At 43.1% G+C, this 22,602-nt stretch overlaps 2 protein-coding genes across 2 annotated transcripts in view; one reads left to right on the forward strand and one right to left on the reverse strand.

Annotated features, from left to right (window-relative positions):
* PPME1 (protein phosphatase methylesterase 1) overlaps window positions 1-5,520 on the forward strand; it is a 65,451-nt gene extending 59,931 nt beyond the window's left edge. Inside the window, exons 13-14 of the mRNA XM_043991364.1 lie at window positions 2,659-2,726; window positions 4,115-5,520. Of these exons, the coding sequence (XP_043847299.1) occupies window positions 2,659-2,726; window positions 4,115-4,133 (87 nt within the window). The 3' untranslated portion in view covers window positions 4,134-5,520. The remainder of the gene's footprint in view (window positions 1-2,658; window positions 2,727-4,114) is intronic.
* A 6,399-nt stretch (window positions 5,521-11,919) lies between these two features.
* Window positions 11,920-22,602, reverse strand: part of P4HA3 (prolyl 4-hydroxylase subunit alpha 3) — a 50,151-nt gene continuing 39,468 nt past the window's right edge. Inside the window, 6 exon segments of the mRNA XM_043995620.1 lie at window positions 11,920-12,084; window positions 12,655-12,751; window positions 13,962-14,030; window positions 18,426-18,488; window positions 19,465-19,595; window positions 19,598-19,623. Of these exon segments, the coding sequence (XP_043851555.1) occupies window positions 12,014-12,084; window positions 12,655-12,751; window positions 13,962-14,030; window positions 18,426-18,488; window positions 19,465-19,595; window positions 19,598-19,623 (457 nt within the window). The 3' untranslated portion in view covers window positions 11,920-12,013.

Here is a 22,602-nt window from a genome sequence, read left to right on the forward strand (position 1 = left end):
AGAAATTGTAGCACATCAGTTCCATTTCATGTTGATTTGTTGTCTGTTTGAATTTCATCTATAAATGCTCTTGAGATCTGGGTTAATTGGGGCTCATGCCAAGCTTTCCACAATATATATCTGTTTTCCTCCCTCTACAGCTTTTCTCTAATTTTGTGAGGCTGATATTGCTTCTGATTTTCCATTTCCATTATCCTCATCTCTCTCTCTCTTTTAAAATAAGCTTAATCTAAACCAGCGTTGCTTGTGGATCTCCTTTTTTCCCACTGAATAAGGGAATTGTGTTTTCTGGTGAGTTATTTCTGGGTTCTTTTGGCTCCTTGTTGTAGCAATTATTTTATAATAGTTAAATTTAGAGAAAATGTGATAATCAAAATCAGTGTCTTTACTTTTATTCATTTTCTTTTTCAGAATTAGCCCCTGAGTTAATAGGTGATAGTTGAGCTTTTGTAGCTATCTACAATGTCTTCCTCATCTTTATGGTTTATTTTTCTTCTAATTTGGTGTTGACTTGTCAGTGATCAGCATACATAACTAAATGTGAAATGACTCAAACATCTATGTCTAGTACCTCCCAGTTTACTTTGAGACATAGGTATAAAGACTTAGAAGAAATCTAAAAATCATTCACTTTTTTCATAGGCAATGCAGGAGATGTGTGGGTGTGTGTTGTGTGCACGAACTTGCAATGTGTGTTTGTATGTTTATGTATATAAATAGTTATACTTACATTAGAAGGATACTGTGATTTCTTCAGTGTGGGAATTCTCTCGCTAACACACGCAAATATAGATCGTAAGTGTTTATAGATATTGATGATAGAAGCAAAGGTAGTGTAGACAGAGAGCTGGCTTTAGATCCTGGAAGTCCTGCCCTCTGACCCTTTCTGGTTCTGTGGCCATTGGCAAGCCACTTCTCTCTAGTGATTCCTTCAGACCAAAAGGTGCAGAGAAGGAGCTAAGGAATGACCAGCAGCCCTCTGCCTCCATGAAGTGGACAGGTCCAGTTTCATCCCTTGGGATGAAATATATATGTGCATATTTCAGAGAGTATTATGGGACTATTTTATCTTCACAGTTGGCCCTGTTAGGTGGATATTCTCCCTATTTTATAGATGAGGAACAAACAGAGTGAGGTTCAGTGACTTCTTCACATTCACACAAGTCAAAAACTCTCATGGCTCCAAGAATAGAATTCTTTCTACTCATCATTTGCACTCTCTACATTCTTCAATATGTTTATCGCTGTCCTCCCCCCTACTTTAACCTTTGTATCTATGTCACCAAGTACATATGTGTGCTCACTTGATTTGGAGGACTTGGCGTAACATGCCTTGTAGAATAAGTTGTCACTGTCTTCATGGTTGTCCCCTCTACTTATCATAAGGACCACAAGACAACATGACCAAGTATGCCACAAAATGTTTCTTGTTGCCTTTTATGCATATGATAAAACAAACTGGCAACTTCTTTCTTTTCCTCTAAGAACCTGTGAGTTGTTCTTCCTTTATAACAAGGAGATGTTGATGTGGATATAGTTAACTTCTTCCAGTACTGGATCTATTCACTGGCCATTGGAAAAGATCTCACATTTGGAGTGCCAGTCAGATTAATGCTTTTAGATATTTAAAAAGGAAAAAACCCCAGCAACTATGTGGGTTAATACCCACATAGGGGTATTAACACTGCCCCTTTTCTGCTACCCTACCCTCCCAGTATCCCTAGGGAAATAAAGGAGGCCCTATAGGACTGATGACCATTTTGTATATTTATCTCTCTTATGGGTTGTAGGATCTGCCCCCCAAGACCCTGCTCCAGATTAATGGTTAATAATTGCCCAAGCATATGTTCATGGTTGTCATTTTTTCCACTGTTCCTTGTATTTCTTGTAATTCAGAGGTTATTATGGAAAACAGAGATGAGATATGGGTAAGTAGGGAATAATATGACTAGGGTGGGGCTTTGTGACAGATTTGGAATGGTTTGACAAATTGCTGCATGTGCCACAATTAGAAATTAATGCAAAAGTATGGAAAGAATGACCACTTTTGAAGGCATAAGAAGGAAGTTCAAGTCCTGGTACATATAACACACTTGTTTTTGACCTTGATCAAATCACTAAACCTCTTTGGGATACAGTTTTCTCTACTATGAAGTGAGGTAGTTGCAGTGCATACTATCAAAGGGAAACTGTGCGATACAGCGAAAAGATTGCAGGAGTCAAGGTAACTGTGACCTGAAGCAAATCATTTAACTTCCTGAGGACTCGGTTTCTTCATCTTTCAAATGAGGGAATTGAACCAGATAAACTCTGAGATCCTTTCCAGATCTAGTTCTTTGAGCTAGTTTTGCCTATACTTCCTCAGTAACAGATGGCATGTAATTATGGTCATAGAAACCACTCCTATCATGTTCTCAGCTTAAGTTCTCTGCGGCACCTTTTGGGAAAGCTCATGTCAGCTCAGTTATACTCAAGCCTACATAACTTAGAGCTTCTCAGATGAAAAAGACCTTGATTTCTCTACAGAACCACATCTCACCTAATACCCTGATCATGCATTCTAGCAGAGAAGTGCTTAGAGCCTTCAGTTCTTTGAACCAAACATGTCTTGATTAACTTGAGTTTTCCAATGATCTCTCTCTCTCTGTGTCTTTTCCAGTAGCTGAAGCTGTTGCAACTTTCTTGATTCGTCACAGGTTTACAGAGCCCATTGGTGGATTTCAGTGGTAAGATGGATGTACCAGAAAGACTTTAGCCACTAACATCCTCTAAAGGCCAATGTCTCAGTTACCCTCTTAGGAGAGCGGCCTGCCTGCTTCTTTCTTGGAAAGATCATATTTCTAACAGTTGATAAATGATCCAGGAATCATAGTCTTTGGTTTACAAAGCACTTTTACATGTATTGTCTTATTTGATCCTTATACCTTGTAAGATAGGTTTTTAAACTATTATTATTTCCATTTTCTACATAAGGAAACTACCCAGCAAGAGAAGCTGATTTGATTAAAGTTCTTACATTTAGTAAATGGCAAAGCTAGAACTTAAACCTAGGTCTTCTGACCCCAAAATCCAGTGCTTTTCCTACTATATTATGTTTGCTTAAAGGAAGGGATTTTTGGTCCTCTGCATTTCTCATAATGCAGTATGGTGGAAATACAGAGGGAAGAAGGGAGTCTAAACTCCAAATTTATTTCTTTCCTTTTTTTTTTTTAAAGTGAGGCAATTGGGGTTAAGTGACTTGCCCAGGGTTACCCAGCTAGTAAGTGTTAAGTGTCTGAGGTCAGATTTGAACTCAGGTCCTCCTGACTCCAGGGCCGGCGCTCTATCCACCGAGCCACCTAGCTGCCCCTAAACTCCAAATTTCTAATGCCTTATAAGGGCAAAAGACATGGCTACTGCCTTTGAGAAATTCCTGCTCTGAGGAAGGACTCAGAGGGAAAGGGGAGAAGGACTGAAGCCAAGTAACCTGAGCTTTGGATCTTAATAGCTTTGCTAATAATCACCTACCTGAACAAAGAATAAAGAATACAGACTTAGTTTTCACTTCTTCAACGACTTTCTCTGAAAAGGCTCATTTGCATTTGTCTGAAAACCTCCCAGTTAAACTGATCCATGCTTTGTTATGAAAGATACTCACCATCTGTGGATCTCTGACAGAGTCTCAGATGTCTCTGTTTGAGCAGCCATTTTAGAAGTGTCACTCAACAAGTAGGAATGTCTCTTCTCTACACCCCCCACCGTTTTCCCAACCTTTTCCAGACCATGCTCTCATGGAGTTCCCAGTCTGGTTGGGGAGATTCAGTTCATTCATTCAACAAACATTGAAGGCCTGCTGTGTTCAGAGAGCACTGTGCTAGGGGGAACATTTTGTAGATGGAGTTAGTTTAGCTGCAATACACACCTGAAACAGTATAGGATAAGGCCTCTTAAATCCCTTAGGTTATTGAAAAAGAAATATCTCTGTGGGCCAGGGTGGTCAAGAAGGGCATTCGAGGGAAAAAAACCCAAAAACCAAGAAATTTAGCTGAGCCTTGAAGTGTGGGAGGCAGTAAAGTACGGGGCAGATGTTAATGCTAACTCTTGTTATTCCCTTCTCTCCTTTCTTTTGGGGCAGCGTCTTCCCTGGCTGTTAGTGTCCCGATGTCCTTCAGCACCAAGATCCATTGTAAATACACATGCCAGAGGCCACTGTGATGTAGCTGTATCTTCCTCCCCTTGTCCCCAGCCCAGCCATGAAACATCAGCTCATTGATAGAAACTAGTGTCCCCAACACATGTAAAACCTTTATACACGTGTTCTTGACAAAACATTTCGTTCAGACCCCTGTGTGCATCCATCTCCCTGATTCCAAACTTCCAGGCCCCAGAGCTTTCTTGTCTCCTTCCCATCCCACCCTGCTTCCCCCTCCCCAAAGGGATCATATTCCCCAAACCAAAATGACCAGTTGTAGGGTGGAGTTGCCATGGTTTTTAGCACTTTGGCTGAAGGCCCTAAGTGAGCTCCTGCTTTCAGTCTTGGGGAGACAAACTGGGCCCTGCCAGTCTCCTCTTGAGGAGGCAGAGGGTGGCCTAGCTCAATGCTGGGAGCTCTCTTCGCCACTCTTTGGGGTGGGAATGGGAAGGATAAGGGCAGTTAAGGGAATTTTTTCTTTGGCCTGGCCCTAGACATCCAAAGTAAAAATAAAATTACTTCATAGCCATGTTTAGGGGTGGGAGCTTTTCCTTCAGATGAAATGACCAATCAGGTTACTATTTTCTTCACGGTGTTGATCCTGTTCAGCACATTCTGTCTCTGCCCAGGGATGACAGTGACACCGCCTTAGGCACATGTGATCAGGGAGGGAGGGTGCTGCAATGTACCAGAGCCTGCCAGGGAGACCAGTTAGGGCCCAATCCAAGCACATTAAGCCCTGCCTTCTACTTAACCCGTACATGGGTACAGTACTATCCTATCTCAGATAGGAACTCAGACCAGACCAGGACTATACTGTCGTCTCAAGAAACTGCCCACACCATATACTGAGCTCTGGCTATGTCTTCTATTACCCCCTCCATGAAGCGGGGTAATCACCCACCAGCTCCCCTTGGCTGGGCTTTCCTCCCTCCCCAGTGCCACCCTATCTGCTGCTGACTGGCCTTTGCTTGAATGAGTGCATCCTATCCGGGGAGTTGCCAAGTTTCATCCCATTTGTTATTAACCATAAAGCTGTGTTGTGGTGCAAAGTGTTTGCCTTTCCCAAATCCACCTCTTCACAGCCTGAGTAGTTTCCATGGGTTTCCTTTCCTAGAAGCAGCACAGCCAACTCCTCCTCACTCCCTCCACCACAAGGGGAGATGTCATGTTTCATCCCCAAAAAGCTGTGCCTGTCCTGTGTCTTAGGTGCTGCTCCAGCCCTTCCCTGCTTCTCACCTCCAGCCATTCTGCCCTGCTACAGTCAGGCATCTGGGACCCTCTTTGTTCCTTTGGTATTTATGATCTTGTTTAAAGAAAATAAATATTCCCAGCCTGCGTGGCATGAAGTTGTCTGTCTTTCTCTTTGACTCGTCCCTTCATATGGGTGGCAGAGACAAATGTCTGGGAGAATTCCCTTTAATTGGGCCCCAGCCGTGACCCAGTGCATCTTCCTAACAGTTGTAAAAGGCTGCCTTCATCAGGATCACTTTGTATGTCTTTCTCATCCTGCCCAGCTTTCTTCTTAGCTGTCTCCAGAGTTCCTAGCAGAAAAGAAGAAACACACTGGCCTAGGAATTAAAAGACAGATTCTGTCTGGACCAAGCTGTTCATCCCCTGCCCCCAACCCCAGCCTCTCTGGATAGCCTAGTTCTATTTCTTGCCCTGCCCCTGACTATGTGACCAGGGGCAAATACAGGTTCCTTGAGTCTCAGTATCCTCCTCTATCAAATGAAAAAACAACACGGTGGTGGTAGGTTTCTTCCCATTCTGACACGCTCTTCGTTTTAGTGATGGGTCAGTTGTGTCAAACTTTAAGGTTTACACAAATGCTCTCCGTCTTGATACTTCACAAGACATTTATCTGTGGGGCATGTGGTAGATATTATCCCCATTTTATAGAGGAGGGTTATAGTTAAATATCAAAGCCAGGACAAAAACCCAGGATGTCTTGACAAATCCAGGGTTCTTTCCATTATACCAAGCGTTCTTAGCCATGCTTGTCATGACCCTCTTTGGCAGTCTGATGAAGTTTGTGGACCCCTCCTCAGAAGAATGTTTTTAAATGTGTAAGAAATACATAGTATTACAAAGGAAACCAATTATCAAAATAATAATTATCAATATAAAAAAACAATTTCCCAGATCCAAGTATAAAAACCCCTGCACTATGTCATGTTGCCTGTCATTGAATGAAATGATCTCTCCACAGCTAACTGCCTAAGTCCTATAGCAGGCAGGGACCTTCGCTCAGTATCTTACCTAAATTATCCAAGGCTTGCCTACTTTTATTCCCTAGGATATCCCAGACCCAGAACAGGTGAGCTGAATTCTTATTCAGCCACCCAAGATCTCATTATGGCAAGTGCCTAGGGCTATGTCCCAGAAACTAGAGAGCCTCAGCCCTCTGCATCTGAAATAGGTACCTAAGCAGCTACCGGCCTGAGAGGATGGCTCCAGTGGTCTATTTTAAAGAGCATACTACCTACCAATCTCACTGTGTCGGAACTAAAAGGAATCTTAGGACGTCAAAAGCTAGAAGAGACGTGGAATAGAAAAGATCCTTGGACCTGGAAAGAACCATAGTAGTAATCTAACCCATACTCTCATTTTACGGGGGGGGGGAGGGGGGGAGAGGATCTTAAGGCCTAATGCTTAGGTCATCAAAAGCAAAAGTCTAGACCACAGCTTTACTGTATCAATACATCACATTGTTTGATGAAGAGGGATTCAAAGGAGATTGGGAAGTAGGGCCTACCTAACTAGATGCAAGGGAAGAGACTAATTACTCTGAAGGTATCGTTTTGATTTGGCCAAGATATCCAGCTCTTCCACAGTTACCTGAGTTACCACAAGGGGGTAGCAAGAACATGGAAAAAGATATCTCAGTTGGGTGTTAGACTAAAGACCTCACGAGGTGTCTGGTAAAAAGCCTGAGTTTGGGAAGCTGGTCTTTTAAGGGTTCTGTCTTATCTGTCTCACAGGGCCTTTGGGAGACAAGTGCTTTGTAAACTTTTAAGCACTGAAAAAATGGGAGCCACTGTTATTCCCACGGAAATCCACTTCCTTATGGGTTTGGAGAAGAGAGTTATTCCAGGCCTTTTAAACCTCATCCCTATCTCTATGACAACTAACTTGCATCCTTCCATAAAATCAGTCTGCTTCCCTTTGACAACTTTTTTGGGAACTGTCCCTTTCTTTTCAACCAGCCCTTTCCTCTCTTCCTAACCTCATCTTTCTAACTTTTAAGCAAGATGGCCTCTGAAGCTGGGACTAAAACCTAGCCTAGGATTTTGTCCACTTAGGGTTAACATGTATTCTTGAACCACATGGTCCTAGTGGGAAAGCATGAGCACACAACTTAGTAAATGTCCAAACCAGGACTTAAAACAGACAAGTGTGGCCTCATACAAGAAGAGATCTTAGAGATCATATTGGTCAAAGCCATTATTTTAAAGTAGTAGAAACAAGCCTAGAAAGAAATTATAGTCATGTAATACAGTTAAGTGGCAGAACCAAGGCCTAGAACCCAGTCTTCTGATTCCAAATCTAGTACTCTACCATGGAAAGGCCTCTGTCTCACCCAATGCCCCAGGTATCTGAAAATCTCATTCTCAACATTAGTGATTTATCTTTTGGGTTGAATCATGGTCCCCCAACAACTTCAGTAGTTTCCTATAGCCCACAGTATCAAGTCCAGACCTCACTGGCATTTGAGGCCTTCTACAATCTGGATCCAACATATCTTTCCATTCTTACCTCATATGATTCTCTTATATAAATAGTGCCTGAAGCACTAGCCAAACAGAATGAGCCACAGTTTGAAGTTTTCCCACAGCCAAGCCTTTGTTTTTGCCATCCCCTCTGCCTGGAGTGCCCTTTCCTTCAATTTATGAAGCAGTGTGTTGGAGATGCAAAGACAGAAACAAAACCATCTCTTCCCTCAAGGAGATTACATTCTGTTGAGGAATAATGGCATGAACATAGAAAATAACATGCAATCTATCTATCTATAGATATAGATGGATATATAGTTATATATTTATATATCTATATAGAGATATATAGATACACACACAAAGTAATTTCCAAAAGAAGGGCACTAACAACTTAGGGGATAGGATACAGGATAGACTTCCTGTAAAAGGTGGTATTTAAGCTGAGTTTTGAAGGAAGCCAAGGGTTCTATGAGGGAAAGGTGAGGATGAAGTGCATTTCCAGCTTAGGGGAGGGAGCCAAGAAGACTATGCAAAGGCATGGAGGTGGGAGATGGAATTTTATGTATACAGAACAGAAAGTAGGCCAATTTGGCCAAACCCTACAATGTGGTGAGGTAAATGGATAATGGACTAGAAAGGTAGATTTCAACCAAGAGGTAAAGAATTTTCAAAGGGAATTTGTATTTTATCCTAGAGGCAAGAGGGACCCACTATAGTTTCTTAAGTAAGGTAGTGGCATGGTCAGACACATGCTCTAGGCATATCAGTTTGGCAGCTTTAAAAAGGATGGATTGGAAGAGAGAAACCAGAGGCAAAGAGTCCAGTTAAGAGACCATTGCAGTAAGCCAGATAAGAGTCGTTGAGGCTCTAAACTAGGGTAGTAGCCACGTGAGTAATGAGGATAGATGTGAGATACATTGTGGAGGTAGAATGTCTTCCTGTTGGAATGATTTCTCTTATTTTAGTACCCAACTTAAATCACAGAATCTTAAAATGTGAGAACTTAAAATATATAATGTCATAAGGCCCTAGAACATAAAACAGGATGTTGGAGCTGGGAAAACCCTGTAGATACCACCTAGTTCAATTCCTTACATTTAAAGAGGAAGAAACAGGCTCAAAGAGCCTGAATCTGATTCTGGGGATGAGACAGATAACTCCCCCAGTTGTACGGGGGAACCTGCCTCCTCCATTATCATCCTTGATGCCTCATGAAGTAGAGACTCCAATCAAGGCAGGTCCAACCTGTGGTGGAAAGGTTTTGAGTAACTGCCAAGTAATAGATTGTGTATCTGTTGTCTGAGAACTAGCCTAGCTAATTGCAGAGAAGTTTATTACTGGAGGAGCATCCATTAGGGAATAGCGGGTTTTTTAACCATTGAAGCTTATAAAACTATCTACTAAGGCATAGGATTGATTTGTTTTAGTAGAGGGAGTATCCACAAGAATAAAGTTACACACCCTTGTGATATTAAAGTATAAGACTACCTACTTCTAAATGCAGTCCCAACCCATTCCCATTGATCATGTGCAAACACACACACACACACACACACACACACACACACACACACAGACTCTTCTCTGGGGTTCAGGTAGCTGGTTGCTGGCCCCTTAACAGGGCTCCCTTTCAAAGGGTTCCATGAAAGGATGGTTTGTGTGGCTCTTGGCTCTGGTTCCTCTTGAGCCAGTTTGGAGAGGCTGCCTGGATCTCCAGAACCAACGCTCTCCATTCTGCCTCTAGTAGACCCCATGTCTCCACAATCAGTGGTTGTGTGGGGAGAATTATCAGATGCGCTCAAACCACTAACCACAGGTGTGTGCTCCAGAATAGAGGTAGGCAGTCTTAGTGTCTGAGCTGGAAGGGGAAAACTGGTAGTGACAAGTAGTCTCTGACACTAATTCAAGAGGATCTTGAGCAAGTCCCTCTCTTTAGGTCTCGATTTTCCTTATCTGTAACATGAGGGCATTGAATCAAATCATCTGTAGGCTCCCTTCTGGCTCTGACAAAGTTCCTTCTAGCTCCAACATTCTGCAATTTAAGGTTTGGTCCAGCTCTGACATTCTCCGTTCTAATATTTTTTTAAGGTCTAATCCAACTCCAACATTTTATCCTATGGAATAAGGTTCCTTTCAACTCTGATATTCAGTGTTCCTTTATCCTAAGGGCCCTTCCAGCTCTAAGTTCTAAGTCTATGTATGTGATATCTCCCCAGAGAAACTTGGAATTCCTCAAAAGCAGGGAATGTGTCTTCTTCTGGGTTCCCCATGGGGCTCTGCATCCAGTAAGGATTCAATACGTGCCTGCTAACTGACTGAAATGCCTTTGGTCCTTGTAAGAAAGGCACTGCTTATGTTCAAAATATTAGTAAAACGTTCATTATTTATTCTGGGCTAATGGCCCCGGGGAATAGCAGGGGGAGAGAAAGGAGGGAGGGAGGAGTTGTAGGTGGATTTCCTTCCTGGAAGGGCACTTTTGTTCAGAGGGCTAAGCCCCTGAGATTATTCATCGGGATCAGTAGGCTGAGAATCAGCCCTTTCTGGTGGTGGAAAAGTGTCAACTTCTTTCTGCCTTAGACCTTATTTGGTATTTAAGATCTGTTGTGGTCTAGTGATAAGGTGGAGGAGACTGAGTTGAATCCCTGTGGTCTAGGTGTGGTACAAGCCAAGTGTCTCCGGGTCGTGCTGATGTTTCTGAGTCTGTCTGCTGGGACATTTTGTTTTGTTTGTTTTTTGGTGAGGCAATTGGGGTTAAGTGACTTGCCCAGGGTCACACAGCTAGTAAGTGTCAAGTGTCTGAGGCTGGATTTGAACTCAGGTCCTCCTGACTCCAGGGCCGGTGCTCTATCCACTGCACCCCCTAGGTGCCCCTGCTGTGACATTTTGGAAGCTACAAATTCAATATTTAACAAAAGAGGGATCATAGCTCCAAAGCTAATGTGATCTTGGCCTCCATTCATAGAAGCAGAGCCCCGAGAGTGAGGGAGCCGATAGTCCCACTGGACTCTCTACCCTTGTCAGTTCCCATCTGAAGTAGCATGTCCTATCCTGGGACCGCATTTTAGGAAGGGCCTCAAGAAACTTGAGTCGATCTAGAAGAAATCAACCAGAATGGTGAGTGTGCTCCAAGCCAGGCCACGTAAAGATCATTGGGAAAGAACTGGACATGTTTTGCCTGGAGAAGATAAGGGAGACAGGCTGTCTCCAAGTATTTGAAGAGCTGTCAAGTATAAGGGGGATTAGGCAGGTTCTTGGAGCAGTGGGTTAAGTTGCAGAGATGGATTTTAGCTCCAAAGAGGGAAAAACAGTTGATGCTTTCCCAAAGTGAGTGTGCTTGCCTCATGAGGTAGTGAGTCTTCCCCATTATTGAAGGACTTCCAAAGGAAACTGGAGGAGCACTTGTCAGGTATGTTGTGGTGTGAATTCCTGTTCGTCGAGATGTGATCCTGAGCTCCCTCCTGTGATACTCACAAGAGGGTGATGCCGCCTTTTCTTGAGGCCTCTGGCTTCAGGAGGCATCTGTGCAGGACCATGTGAACTGCAGCCAACTCACGCAGAAGGTGGCCGTACCACTGGCCCCCTACCCCTAGTCACTGCTGTGCATGAACGGGACTAGCAAGAGCAGTTTAGTTTCCCACTCTACAAAGAGATCTAAAAAGATGTTTCCCCTGACTCAGCACTGAAGCCTCCTCCCCACTCCTCACCCTAGCTCCCTTACCCAAATCAGGTTTTGAGCCCTCACTCAGCTCCTACTAAATCAAGCATAGTCTCAATCTACAGAGATCTGCCCTAGACCAAGCCTCAAGGTCTACTGTTCCTTGCAATGGGCACTGAAAGCAATAATGGCTTCCCTCTCCTCATTCTCCCTTTTGTTCTCACCGTGCTCCTCTGTCTCAGCCCCAAAGTGGAGCTCCAAGTGTAAATTCTAAGGTAAAGGGAGTTGAAGATCATTGTGGTCTTTGCATCTCATCCCATCTGCCAGAAGCCATCACTGACCTTCACTCTTCCAGTGGGACCCCTCCTGGATGAGTCCCCTCCATCCCCCCACCCCCAGCACACACTGACAAATTCCCCAGGTCAGATCTTGGCTTCTGGCTCCCAGGAGGAGACCTCTGCACTCAGACTAGTCTTCAGGCTTTGAGCTGCATGGTCTGCGGAACTCCTGCCCATACTCATGGATCCACTTGTTGGCCACTAGGAGAGAGCATGAGGAAGAACAACTCAGTTCAATTCAATTTAGTTCATAGAATTAGAGGATTTAGAACTTGAAGAATCCTTAGAGCTCATCTAGGTCTATCCATCTTACAAAGGAGGAAACTGAGGCCCTGAGATCAAATGACACAACAGAGGTAAAGTATTGTGCAAACTTTAAATCACTCTATGAATTTTTTGTTTTTTGTTTTTTTAAGTGAGGCAATTGGGGTTAAATGACTTGCCCAGGGTCACACAGCTAGTAAGTGTTAAGTGTCTGAGGCTGGATTTGAACTGAGGTCCTCTTGACTCCAGGGCCGGTGCTCTATCCACTGCGCCACCTAGCTGCCCCTCACTCTATGAATTTTAGCAAGTAGAAGTAAGTGACTTTTCCAGGGTCACATAATTAGTAAGTGGCAGAGGCTGAGTTGAAATAAATGTCTTGCCTGCTAGGCCAGGGCTCTCATTCCCTCCTGGTCTTGGTTCAAAGCAGATTATGTATTCCCTGCCCAAGCATCCCCCTCCCTGTCTAGGAAAGGTTGTTTTGTTTTTTTTTTCTAGAAAAGGTCTTACCCCACTTGTCTCCCACAAGGACAGGGCAGCCAGCATGTAATGTGTCTCCATCACCCTCACCACTTCTGTGAAGGTTCCACCAAAACAGGGCTGCATTCTGTAAAGAAAGGGGCACGGCCCCAGACCAAGGTGACCCCTATTGGCCTGGGCCTGTCCCTGCCCACACATATATGCATGTCAACAAGCAGCCCCCTTCTGGACATATACATGAACAAACACACAGATTCCATGGCACAAACAAAAACACCAAACCAGAAATGCCCATCGTTGAGAGCAAGGACTGTCTTTGGACTCTTTTTGTATCCCCATTAGCACAGTATCTCACACACAGTAAGCACTTAATAAATGTTTATTGCCACTCCTTACCTGAGTACAAGGATTTGTGCAAACTAGAAATGATTAATTTCATGGGATAATATTAAAGCTAGAAGAGACCCTAAGAATCATTTCGTCTAACTCCATATTATTACAGATGAGGAAACTGAGGTCCAGAAAAGTGACTTGTCCAAGGTCACACTTATAGAAATACATGGCACACCAGCATTAGAACTCAGGTTCTCTGACTCCAAATTTCATGCTTTCCCCCCAAACTATGGTGAATTGAACTGAATGAAGCTGAGGTGAATTGAACTAAATTAAATTGAATAACAGCAGAACTGAGACAAGGACACACTGGGGTATAATGGAAATAGCCCCAAGCTGGGAAATAGGAGAATTCTAGTACAAGATCTAATAACTTACTGTGTGACACTGGGCAAATCCCTATCCCTTTCTGGGCCTCCTATGGTAATAACAAAATTACATGTATACACCACTTGTTAGTTTATCAGGAGCTTAGATACGCATTCTCTCATTTGAACTTCACAAACAGCTCTTGGAGAGAAGCAGAGAAGGGGTTATTTTAATCTCACTTTGTAGAGGAGGAATTTGAGGTCCAGAGAAAGGAAGGGGCTTAGGGCAACAGGAGAGAGAGATGCAGGGGGCCTAAGAGACCACCTGGCCCAACTGCCTCATCTACAGGAGAAAGGGCCTCCCCAAAGCCACACGATTAGTAAATAATAGAACTGGGTTTCAAACCCAGGTCTTCTGCCTCCAAGTCCAGGGGTCTTGCCAGCAAGACCCTTTCTAGTTCTAAAATACAATTTGGCAATTATATGACAAGAAATGAATGAGGATTTTGCTAATAACATAAAAGTCACGCTGCAAACACACTCGGGTCGCTTCCCAGGGCCAGCGTGGCACGTGGGGCCTTCTATAGATCCTAGAAGCCCAGTCCTGTTGGTCCAAGCCAATTCGGCCTTACTTACCTTCACAACTGGGACACTGAAGTTGGCATAGATGAAGGCTGTAGACCCTCCAGCTTCCACAGAGCTCAGCTAGAAGGCAAAGGGAGAGAAAAGAAGAGGTGAGGAGGCTACCCACCCTACTTCTTGAGGCCTTCTGGCTCAACCACCTCCAGGTGCATTCTCACCTAACACCTTCTTCCTAACCCTGGAGAGAAATAGGTGACTCAAGAGAGGCAGGGCTGCTGTGACCCCAGGAGAACAGTCAACTCTATCTGACGATGCAAGTCTTAGCCAAGGCATCGAGTGATGCCAGTCACAGGCAGGAGTCCAAGGAAACCAATATCAATGGAAGTCACAGATCGGTCAAGGAAGTGAAATAGAAGCATTAAGGACCTGTGACCTCTTGGATGTGGGAACATCCTCCACCAGTGCAACCTGCCAGTTCTTTATAGTCTTAGAAAGTTGCCTGAATGTCAGATAGGGTGCTGATTTAACCATGTTTCTACAAGGAATATGGGTTAGGGGAAGGTTTTAATCCAGGTGTTCTTGACCCCACACCTCTGTCTACCATGCTACTAGGCTGAGTACCTCTCAATTCCCTCTTTCTTCTTTTTCCCCCTCCCCCTCTCATCCCATCCTCCTCATATCTCTGTCTTTCCTCCCTCTCTCTCTTCTTTGACTCCCTCCATCTCTCTCCCTCTTTGTCTCTATCTCTCTTCCTATTTTTCTCTCCCTTTCCCTTTCTGTTTGTCCCCCTCCCTCTGTCTCTCTCTCTCTCTCTCACATACACACATGTACTCAGACACACAATTTTTATGTGTGCTAAAGCCCATATTCTTTGGATGTGGAAAGGAGATTTTCAGATAATCTCTGATCATGCTCAACCTGAATCAAAAATGGTTAACTAAGGGGCAGCTAGGTGGCACAGTGGATAGAGCACCGGCCCTGAAGTCAGGAGTACCTGAGTTCAAATCCAGCCTCAGACACTTAACACTTACTAGCTGTGTGACCCTGGGCAAGTCACTTAACCCCAATTGCCTCACTAAAAAAAAAAAAAAAAGAATGGTTAACTACTTGGCTAAAACACTTCACCAGGCACTGCCTACACATGTTTCTTTCCCAGTGAAGTGGCACAGCAGATCAAATCAAGAAGACCTCAATTCAAGTTTGGCACTTACTAGCTATGTGACCCTAGGCAAGTCACTGTAATTGTTGTCTGCCTCAGTTTCTTCAACATAAAACCCTTAACTTCCAGGGTGGTTGTGAGATTTAAGATAAGATTTGTAAAGCCCTTAGCATAGTGCCTGGCACATAGTAGGTGCTAAATAAATGTTTGTTCCCTTCCCTTCCCCCTCAGGAATAATCCCTGGTTCTGCTTCCTGGAGAATCAGTAGGAAATAGTCCCTAAGCAATCTCTATATTTGGAAACACTAGGCCAGTCCCTGTGTAATGGAAAATCAGGCTGGCTAATAAATAGATATATAGATGGGTGGATGGAGGGAGGGATGAATGGATAAATAGATAAATGAACAGGTAGGTAGAGAGAGATACAGAGCATCAAATAGACAGACAGACCACCCCCTTTGTCCACAGCCTTGCCTCTAAAGTGCTCAGTCCTATCCGTGATCCTCTAAGTCAGCCCTACCCTGGGCTTCTGGCCCATGTTCTGTAAACTTCATGGGATGCCATGCCTGCTTTGCTACACAGGTCACTGCCCCATTGTAATAATTTCCCCCACATTCCCTGTGGCATGTGCCTTATCCTGCCTTTTTTTTTTTTTTTTTGGCGGGCAAAGGGGGTTAAGTGACTTGCCCAGGGTCACACAGCTAGTAAGTGTCAAGTGTCTGAGGCAGGATTTGAACTCAGGTACTCCTGAATCCAGGGCTTTATCCACTGCGCCACCTAGCTGCCCCCCCTTATCCTGCTTTGATGTCTGTCATTTTCAGGTCCCATCTACATGGTCAGAATGTGAGTTCATTTTCAATCATGTCTGACTTTGTGACCTTATTTGGGGTTTTCTTGGCAAAGTTCCTAGAGTGGTTTGCCATTTCCTTTTTCAGTTCATTTTACCAATGAAAAACTGAGTCAAACAGGATAAAGTGACTTGCCCAGGGTCACACAGTAAGTGTCTGAGGCCAGATTTGAAATCAAGAAGATGAGTTTTCCTGACTTCATGCCTGGCACTCTGTCCACCTAGATGTCCCATTCATACTTCTATACACCTATATCTCCTCTCTCTCTTGTTCCTCATGACAACCCTGAAAGGGATTCAAAAAAATCTCTCCTATACCCTTTCAATTCTTCTATTTTTGTTTTCTTAATCATTACTCATTTAATTGTAAAATGTAACCGATCTGGAAAATAGTCTCACTCTGTTCTTATGTGAGTTAGGCTCCTCTGGGGTTGTTTTATGACATTATTTTGGAGTGAGTGGACAGGTTTATCAGGAGTCACAGTCTCTCCTCCTCCATCTTGGCTCCACCCCCAAAATGTAACTGATCTGAAAGGATGGTCAGGGCTTTCTTAAGAGGCAGTGTCACGTAAGGGGTAGAGCTAGGAGCCAGGAGATGTGAGATCAAATTCAACCTCTAACACTTAATAGTTGTGTGACCATAGGCAAGGAACTCACCCTCTCTGAACCTCAGAATCCTCATTGGCAAAATAAAGTACTACCTACCACATAGGGTGGTTGTACAGAAAGTACCTGTCAAACCTTAAGGAATCACATAACCAGGAATAGCTACTTGTTTAAATAAGCCACTATATTTGGACTGAGTGCAATGATAGTATAATTTTTAAAAATTTCTTAATCTGCACAATACTATAAGCCTCCCTTCTTAAATATAAATTTTATATTTACATATAAACTTATAATAATACATTTATTATTTGTTGTTGTTTATCTTTTATTCTTGAAGAGGACCATGACATCAGGGAGATTATGTCATGACTTGCAGTCAATTGGATTTAAGAGAGACATTATTTATTAAGCTATTACTTGACTATCATTGACAATTACAAATGTTCAAATACATAAATAAGAAAAGAAAGGAAGAAAAATGAAATTCTCAAGAAGACTGTAAATGATTTGTATGCATGGCTAAAATTTCACTATCGGCTCTGGAAGGAGAGATGGGAAGGGAACCAAACACTGATATAGTACCTACTATGTGCTAGCCACTCTGCTAAGTGCTTTAAAAATATCTTATTCAAGACTTAGCTACTCTTAGCAATACAACGATCTGAGATCATTTTGAAGGACGTGATGAAAAATGCTATCTACCTCCAGAGAAGGACTTGATGAAGTCTGAATGCAGGAAGAAGCATATTTTTTTTAACTTTCTTTTTTTTGTTTTTTGTTTTCTTTGCAACATGGTTAATATGGAAACGGTTCTCATGACTGCACAGGTATAATCTATATCAAATTGCTTTCACAAAGAGGGGGGAGGGGAAGAAAGGAGGAAGGGAAGGAATTGGGAACCTAAAATTATTTTTTTAAAGTGTTAAAAATTGGTTTATGTGTAATTGAGAAAAATAAAATGAAAAACATTCTTTAAAATATCTCATTTAATAATAATAGCCAAGCCCTATACGAAGTGTTTTACCAGCATCTCATTTGATCCTCACAGACAACCCTGGGAGATTGATACTGTTATTATCCCCATTTTACAGTTGGGGAAACCGAGGCAGACAGAGGTTATGTGGCTTACCCAGGGTCACATAGTGTCTGAGGTCAGATTTGAACTCAGGTCTTCCTGATTCCAGGTCTAGTACTCTATCCACTGCACCACTTAGCTGCCTCTAGAACTGCATTCACTTCCTGTTTTTTGAGCCTCAGTTTCCTCCTCTGTGAAATGGGGCTAATAATACTAGCAGGCACTGCCTCTTCTACAGAATCTTTGTGAGGAAGGCACATTGTAAGCCATAAAGTGAAAGGCAAAATGATACAGTGAAAATACCACTGGACACTAAGGAGACATTGATGTAAACTTTAGCTCTGACACCAATTAGATGAGTGTGACCATGGGCAAATCACTTCCCTCTTTAAGCTTTGGTTTCTTACACTTTAAATAGAGATGTTAAAGTTGTCAAGACTTACCCCCACAAATATCCTATGACTTAAGTGCTCCATAAACCCCAAAGCACTAGGAACAAAACAATGACCTGGGAAGATCAGGGCTTCACCCCAGGACAACAGAATTTAGAGAGCACTTGTTTGTACTCATCATTCAACAACCTAGAATCTCTTCCTCTGTCTGCCCCAATCTGCTCCACTCTACTCTAAGGGTCCCCACCCCCTAATACCTGAATTCGTCTTAAAAAGCTGATTTCAGGGAGACATTCATGCTACTCGCCCACAGCATTAAAATCACTTGTCATGGCTCTGACTGGGAATGATGAGCAGCTAGACACTGTCAAGTGCTGAGTTCAAATACCAGAATCAACGAAAGTTCTGTTTGTTGTGTCTGACCCCTCTCTACTCACATAGATCATGAAAGTTGCAACCCGGTTCCCAGAGTTCAGTCGGTACAGAGGGCTGCTTGGAGACTGCAATGAAAGAGTCAAAGAAAGCAGAAAATAATGCAGACAGTGATCACGGGAACGTGGAAATGTAAAGGACAGGGCCAGCACCCAGGAAGATACTGTCCCTCTCATCTTAGCTCTTAGCAAGTTCTCTTAGCAAATGCTCAGGAAGAAATTCAGATGAATTTACCGGCCAAATGTGGGGGTCACAAAAAATCTGGCAACGGCAAAAGGTTATGTATACCTATTTTATATGCCTATATACTTGAGATTGTGTAAAAATTTCTCGGGTGAAAAGGGGTCGCGAGTAGAAAAAATTTAAGAAGGGGCAGCTAGGTGGCACAGTGGATAGAGCACTGGCCCTGGAGTCAGGAGTACCTGAGTTCAAATCCAGCCTCAGTGTCCAGGAGTACCTGAGTTCAAATCCAGCAAGTGTCGCTTAACACTTGCTAGCTGTGTGACCCTGGGCAAGTCACTTAGCCCCAATTGCCTCACTAAAAAAAGAAAAATAAAAAATTTAAGAAGCCCCGATCTAGAAGACTAGATCTAGGATTTGAAATTGTGAACTGGGTTTGAATCCTAGCTCTGACACCTATTTATTACCTGTGTAGACACACTGATCAGAGTCTGGACAGCCACTCGATGGGGATGTTTGTAGAGTGGATTTCTTTGCAGGTACAGATTCGATGGCCTCTGAGGTCTCTTCTGATTCAGAAACTTCTAAGATTCTGTGCTTCTGAGCCTTGGTGTCTAAAGCAGACTGTGCCACTGACCCACTTCTCTGTGGCCCTCCATTTTTCCTCTCTAAGATAAGAGAGCTGGGCTCTTTCCAGGCCTCTTTCCAGTTCTGATATTCTATTTTTTTCTTCTCTGGTTCTTTCTGGTTCTGACTTTCTGTGGTTCTGTCCATTGCCTTATCCCTGTAGCTCCAGATGTTTCAGGAAAGCAACACCTCCCTGCCTTCCCCTCAGAGTGAGTCCCATTGTACCCTGCTACTTACCGTTGCGTGGTCAAAGTGAGGTTCATAGTGCCCTCCAATCCCATAGTTCACCACCTGGAGGTGCTCAGCATAGGGGGGCTGTACATTGAGGCCCGTGAGGGCTGCGATGCGGCGGTCTAGGGACACAACATCGGGTCCACAGTGTCCCTCAGCCAGGCACTGAAAACACAGCACATTGACCCCCTTCCCTCCTCTTCCTCCAGGCCCTTCTATGCAATCCAGCGCCCTGCAGGCAGGAACGCCCCCACTAAGCAAGGACACCGCTCTGAGTTGATGGTCTCTTCTCACTCTTTCCCTGTGGCCATCTCCCTAGTTACACAGGCTGGGGGGGGGGGGCGGGGAGAGGGACGGGGAGTCCTCCCTCCCACCTGGAGTGATGCTCTCCCTCCTCACCTCTGCCTTCTGGAATTCCTGCTTTCCTTCCTGGCAGCCTTTCCTCCCACATGAGAACTTTCAAGATCCCTGCTAATCCCTGCCCCTCTGAGGTTACTCTGCACCAACTTTCTATGTATTCTATGCCTGCTTATACATTGCATATTTCTGTATATATCCTATATACAGACTTGTAACCGCCCCCATCAAAACGTAAAGCTCTTGAGGGGAACCACTGTTTCATAGTTTTCTTCATATCCCTGGAGCTAACACATAGACCAGCACATAGTAAGCACATTAATACATGCCTATGGATCTACTGATCAAGGAAGACTTCTCTGCAGGAAAAAGGCACTGAGCTAGGGGAGTCAGGAGACCTGGATTTGAGACCTAGTCTTTTCTCTTCTATTTGTGTGACTTAGCCAAGTCACCTTTCTATCTGATCTTCAGATTCCTCATCTGTAAAGTGAGGGTTTTGACCAGTTATATAGTCCCTAAGATCCATCCTGGCACTAACATTCTTTTCGATGTTCTAAATTCAATGTTCTAAGGTTGTGTTCCAGCTGTGTGTTCTCTCTACCGCCACGGGAAAGGGGCAGTGTGGCAGTCATAACTAGGAATTTTGGCCTCTGCGGCAGATTTAGCTGAGGAGATGGGAGTTTAAGGTATGACCACACCTAGTGTTTGTGGTAGAGGAAGGGAAGGCAGAAGTCATGGGATTTGAGAGGAAGAACTTGGCAGAACTTTAGGGCCAGGCTGTTTAAGGGAGAGAAGCTGGCATGGAGAAGAAGACTGTGAGGCAGGTACTGAACATACTGGGGATTCAGAAGAGGGATTGGATGGTCCCTGGATGACAGCTACAAGGATCTGGGTTGGCTAGAGTGAACTTTAAAGCAGATGTTCTTCACCTTTTTGTGGCTCAAGGGACCTCTCTGGCACTCTGGTGAATTAGCCCATAGAGCCCTTCTCAGAATCACGTTTTTGTTGCCTACATTTGTAACTGACACCAATACTCATTTTGGTTAAGAAGATAGTGAAAATAAAAATGTCATTTCCTTTCCCCCCAAAGTACAAAGACCTCCTAAAATCTGTCTTTGCCCTGAGGTAGAGAATTCCTGCTTTATTTTTTTTAGGCTTTATTATTTAAAATTTTTTTTCCAATTTTAATAGTATTTTGTCCAGTTACATGTAAAAATTGTTTTCAACATTCGTCTTCATAAGACTTTGTATTCCAAATTTTTCTCCTTCCCCTCTCCCCCTCCTCCCTCTCAAGACGGTAAGCAATCTGATATGGGTTTTATATGTGTACAATCACATTAAACCTATTTCCATGTTAGTCATGTTGTGAAAGAAGAATCGTAACAAAAAGAAGAAAACCTCAAGGAAAAAAAAAACCAACTAAAAATAGTATGGTTCGATTTTCAGAGAATTCCTATTTTAAAAGAGAGGTAGGTGTGAGGATCAAATAAAATGATAGATTTTAAGATGAAGAAACTGAGTCTTAAAGAAGGGAAGAAACTGGCCAAGAATTCTGGGCAGGGGCTGGAAATTAAGTGAGAGGAGGTAGAGAAGAGGGAAGGGGCAGTTAGTTGCATTGGAAAGATGAGAAGGGGGAGGATTCTCATGGCAGCCCCACTCCCAACTACCATGAATTCCTCAATATGCCCAGAGGTGGGTATTTGAACTTTTTTTTTTTAAGTGAGGCAATTGGGGTTAAGTGACTTGCCCAGGGTCACACAGCTAGTAAGTGTTTATGTTCTGAGGCTGGATTTGAACTCAGGTCCTCCTGAATCCAGGACCAGTTGCTCTATCCCACTATGCACCTAGCTGCCCCGGTATTTGAACTTTTTGACTGAATGTCTACAAAACCATGCGGAGAATGAATCAAGAGATGAAAAGAGAACTCAAAAAGGTAAATTACAAATGAATGATATCTGGACTGTGTGGGGCCCCAGCTGGTGTGTGCTTGAAAGGGACCAGCTGTCTTCTTTTCCCCTCCACTCATAGACCCACTTTTAAGGCATAGAGAATCAACTTATAAAAACTAGTTGAAACAATTAAGAACTTCAGCAAAGTTTGCAAGAAATAAAAGAAAACACATAAATCATCAGCATTTTCTACATGCTACCCACAATAACCCACTGGATGAGACAGAGAAGAGAAATTCCATTTAAAATAACTTCAGACAATATAAAAATCCTAGAGAGTCTACCTAACTACCAAAAATTATTTCATAGAGCTAGAAAAAATAATAACAAAATTCCATCTGGAAGAATAAAAAGTCAAGAATACCAAGAATTGATGAAAAATTACAAAGGAAGGTGGCCTAGTTGTACTAGATCTAAAACTATATTATAAAGATGCAACCATCAAAACTAATTTGGTACTGGCTAATAAATAGAGTGGTGGATCAGCGGATAAATTGGGTGCACAAGACACAGTAGTAAATGCCTATCGCAATTTCCTGTTTGATAAACACAAAGACTCTAGCTTCCAGGATAAGAACTCACCATTTGACAAAAACTGCTGGGAAAACTGGAAAACAGTATGGCAGAAACTAGGCTTAGACCAACATCTTACACTGTACACTAAAATAAAAATGGGTACATAATCGAGACATAAAGGGTGATATCACAGGCATATTAGAAAAGGAAGGAATAGTTTACTTGTCAGATCTATGGAGAGAAGAAGAATTTATGACCAAAGATGAGATAGAGAACATTATGAAATGCAAAATGGATCATTTTGATTAAATAAATTGAAAAG

This window comes from Dromiciops gliroides, chromosome 3, assembly GCF_019393635.1.
Source record: "Dromiciops gliroides isolate mDroGli1 chromosome 3, mDroGli1.pri, whole genome shotgun sequence".
Classification (NCBI taxonomy): domain Eukaryota; kingdom Metazoa; phylum Chordata; class Mammalia; order Microbiotheria; family Microbiotheriidae; genus Dromiciops; species Dromiciops gliroides.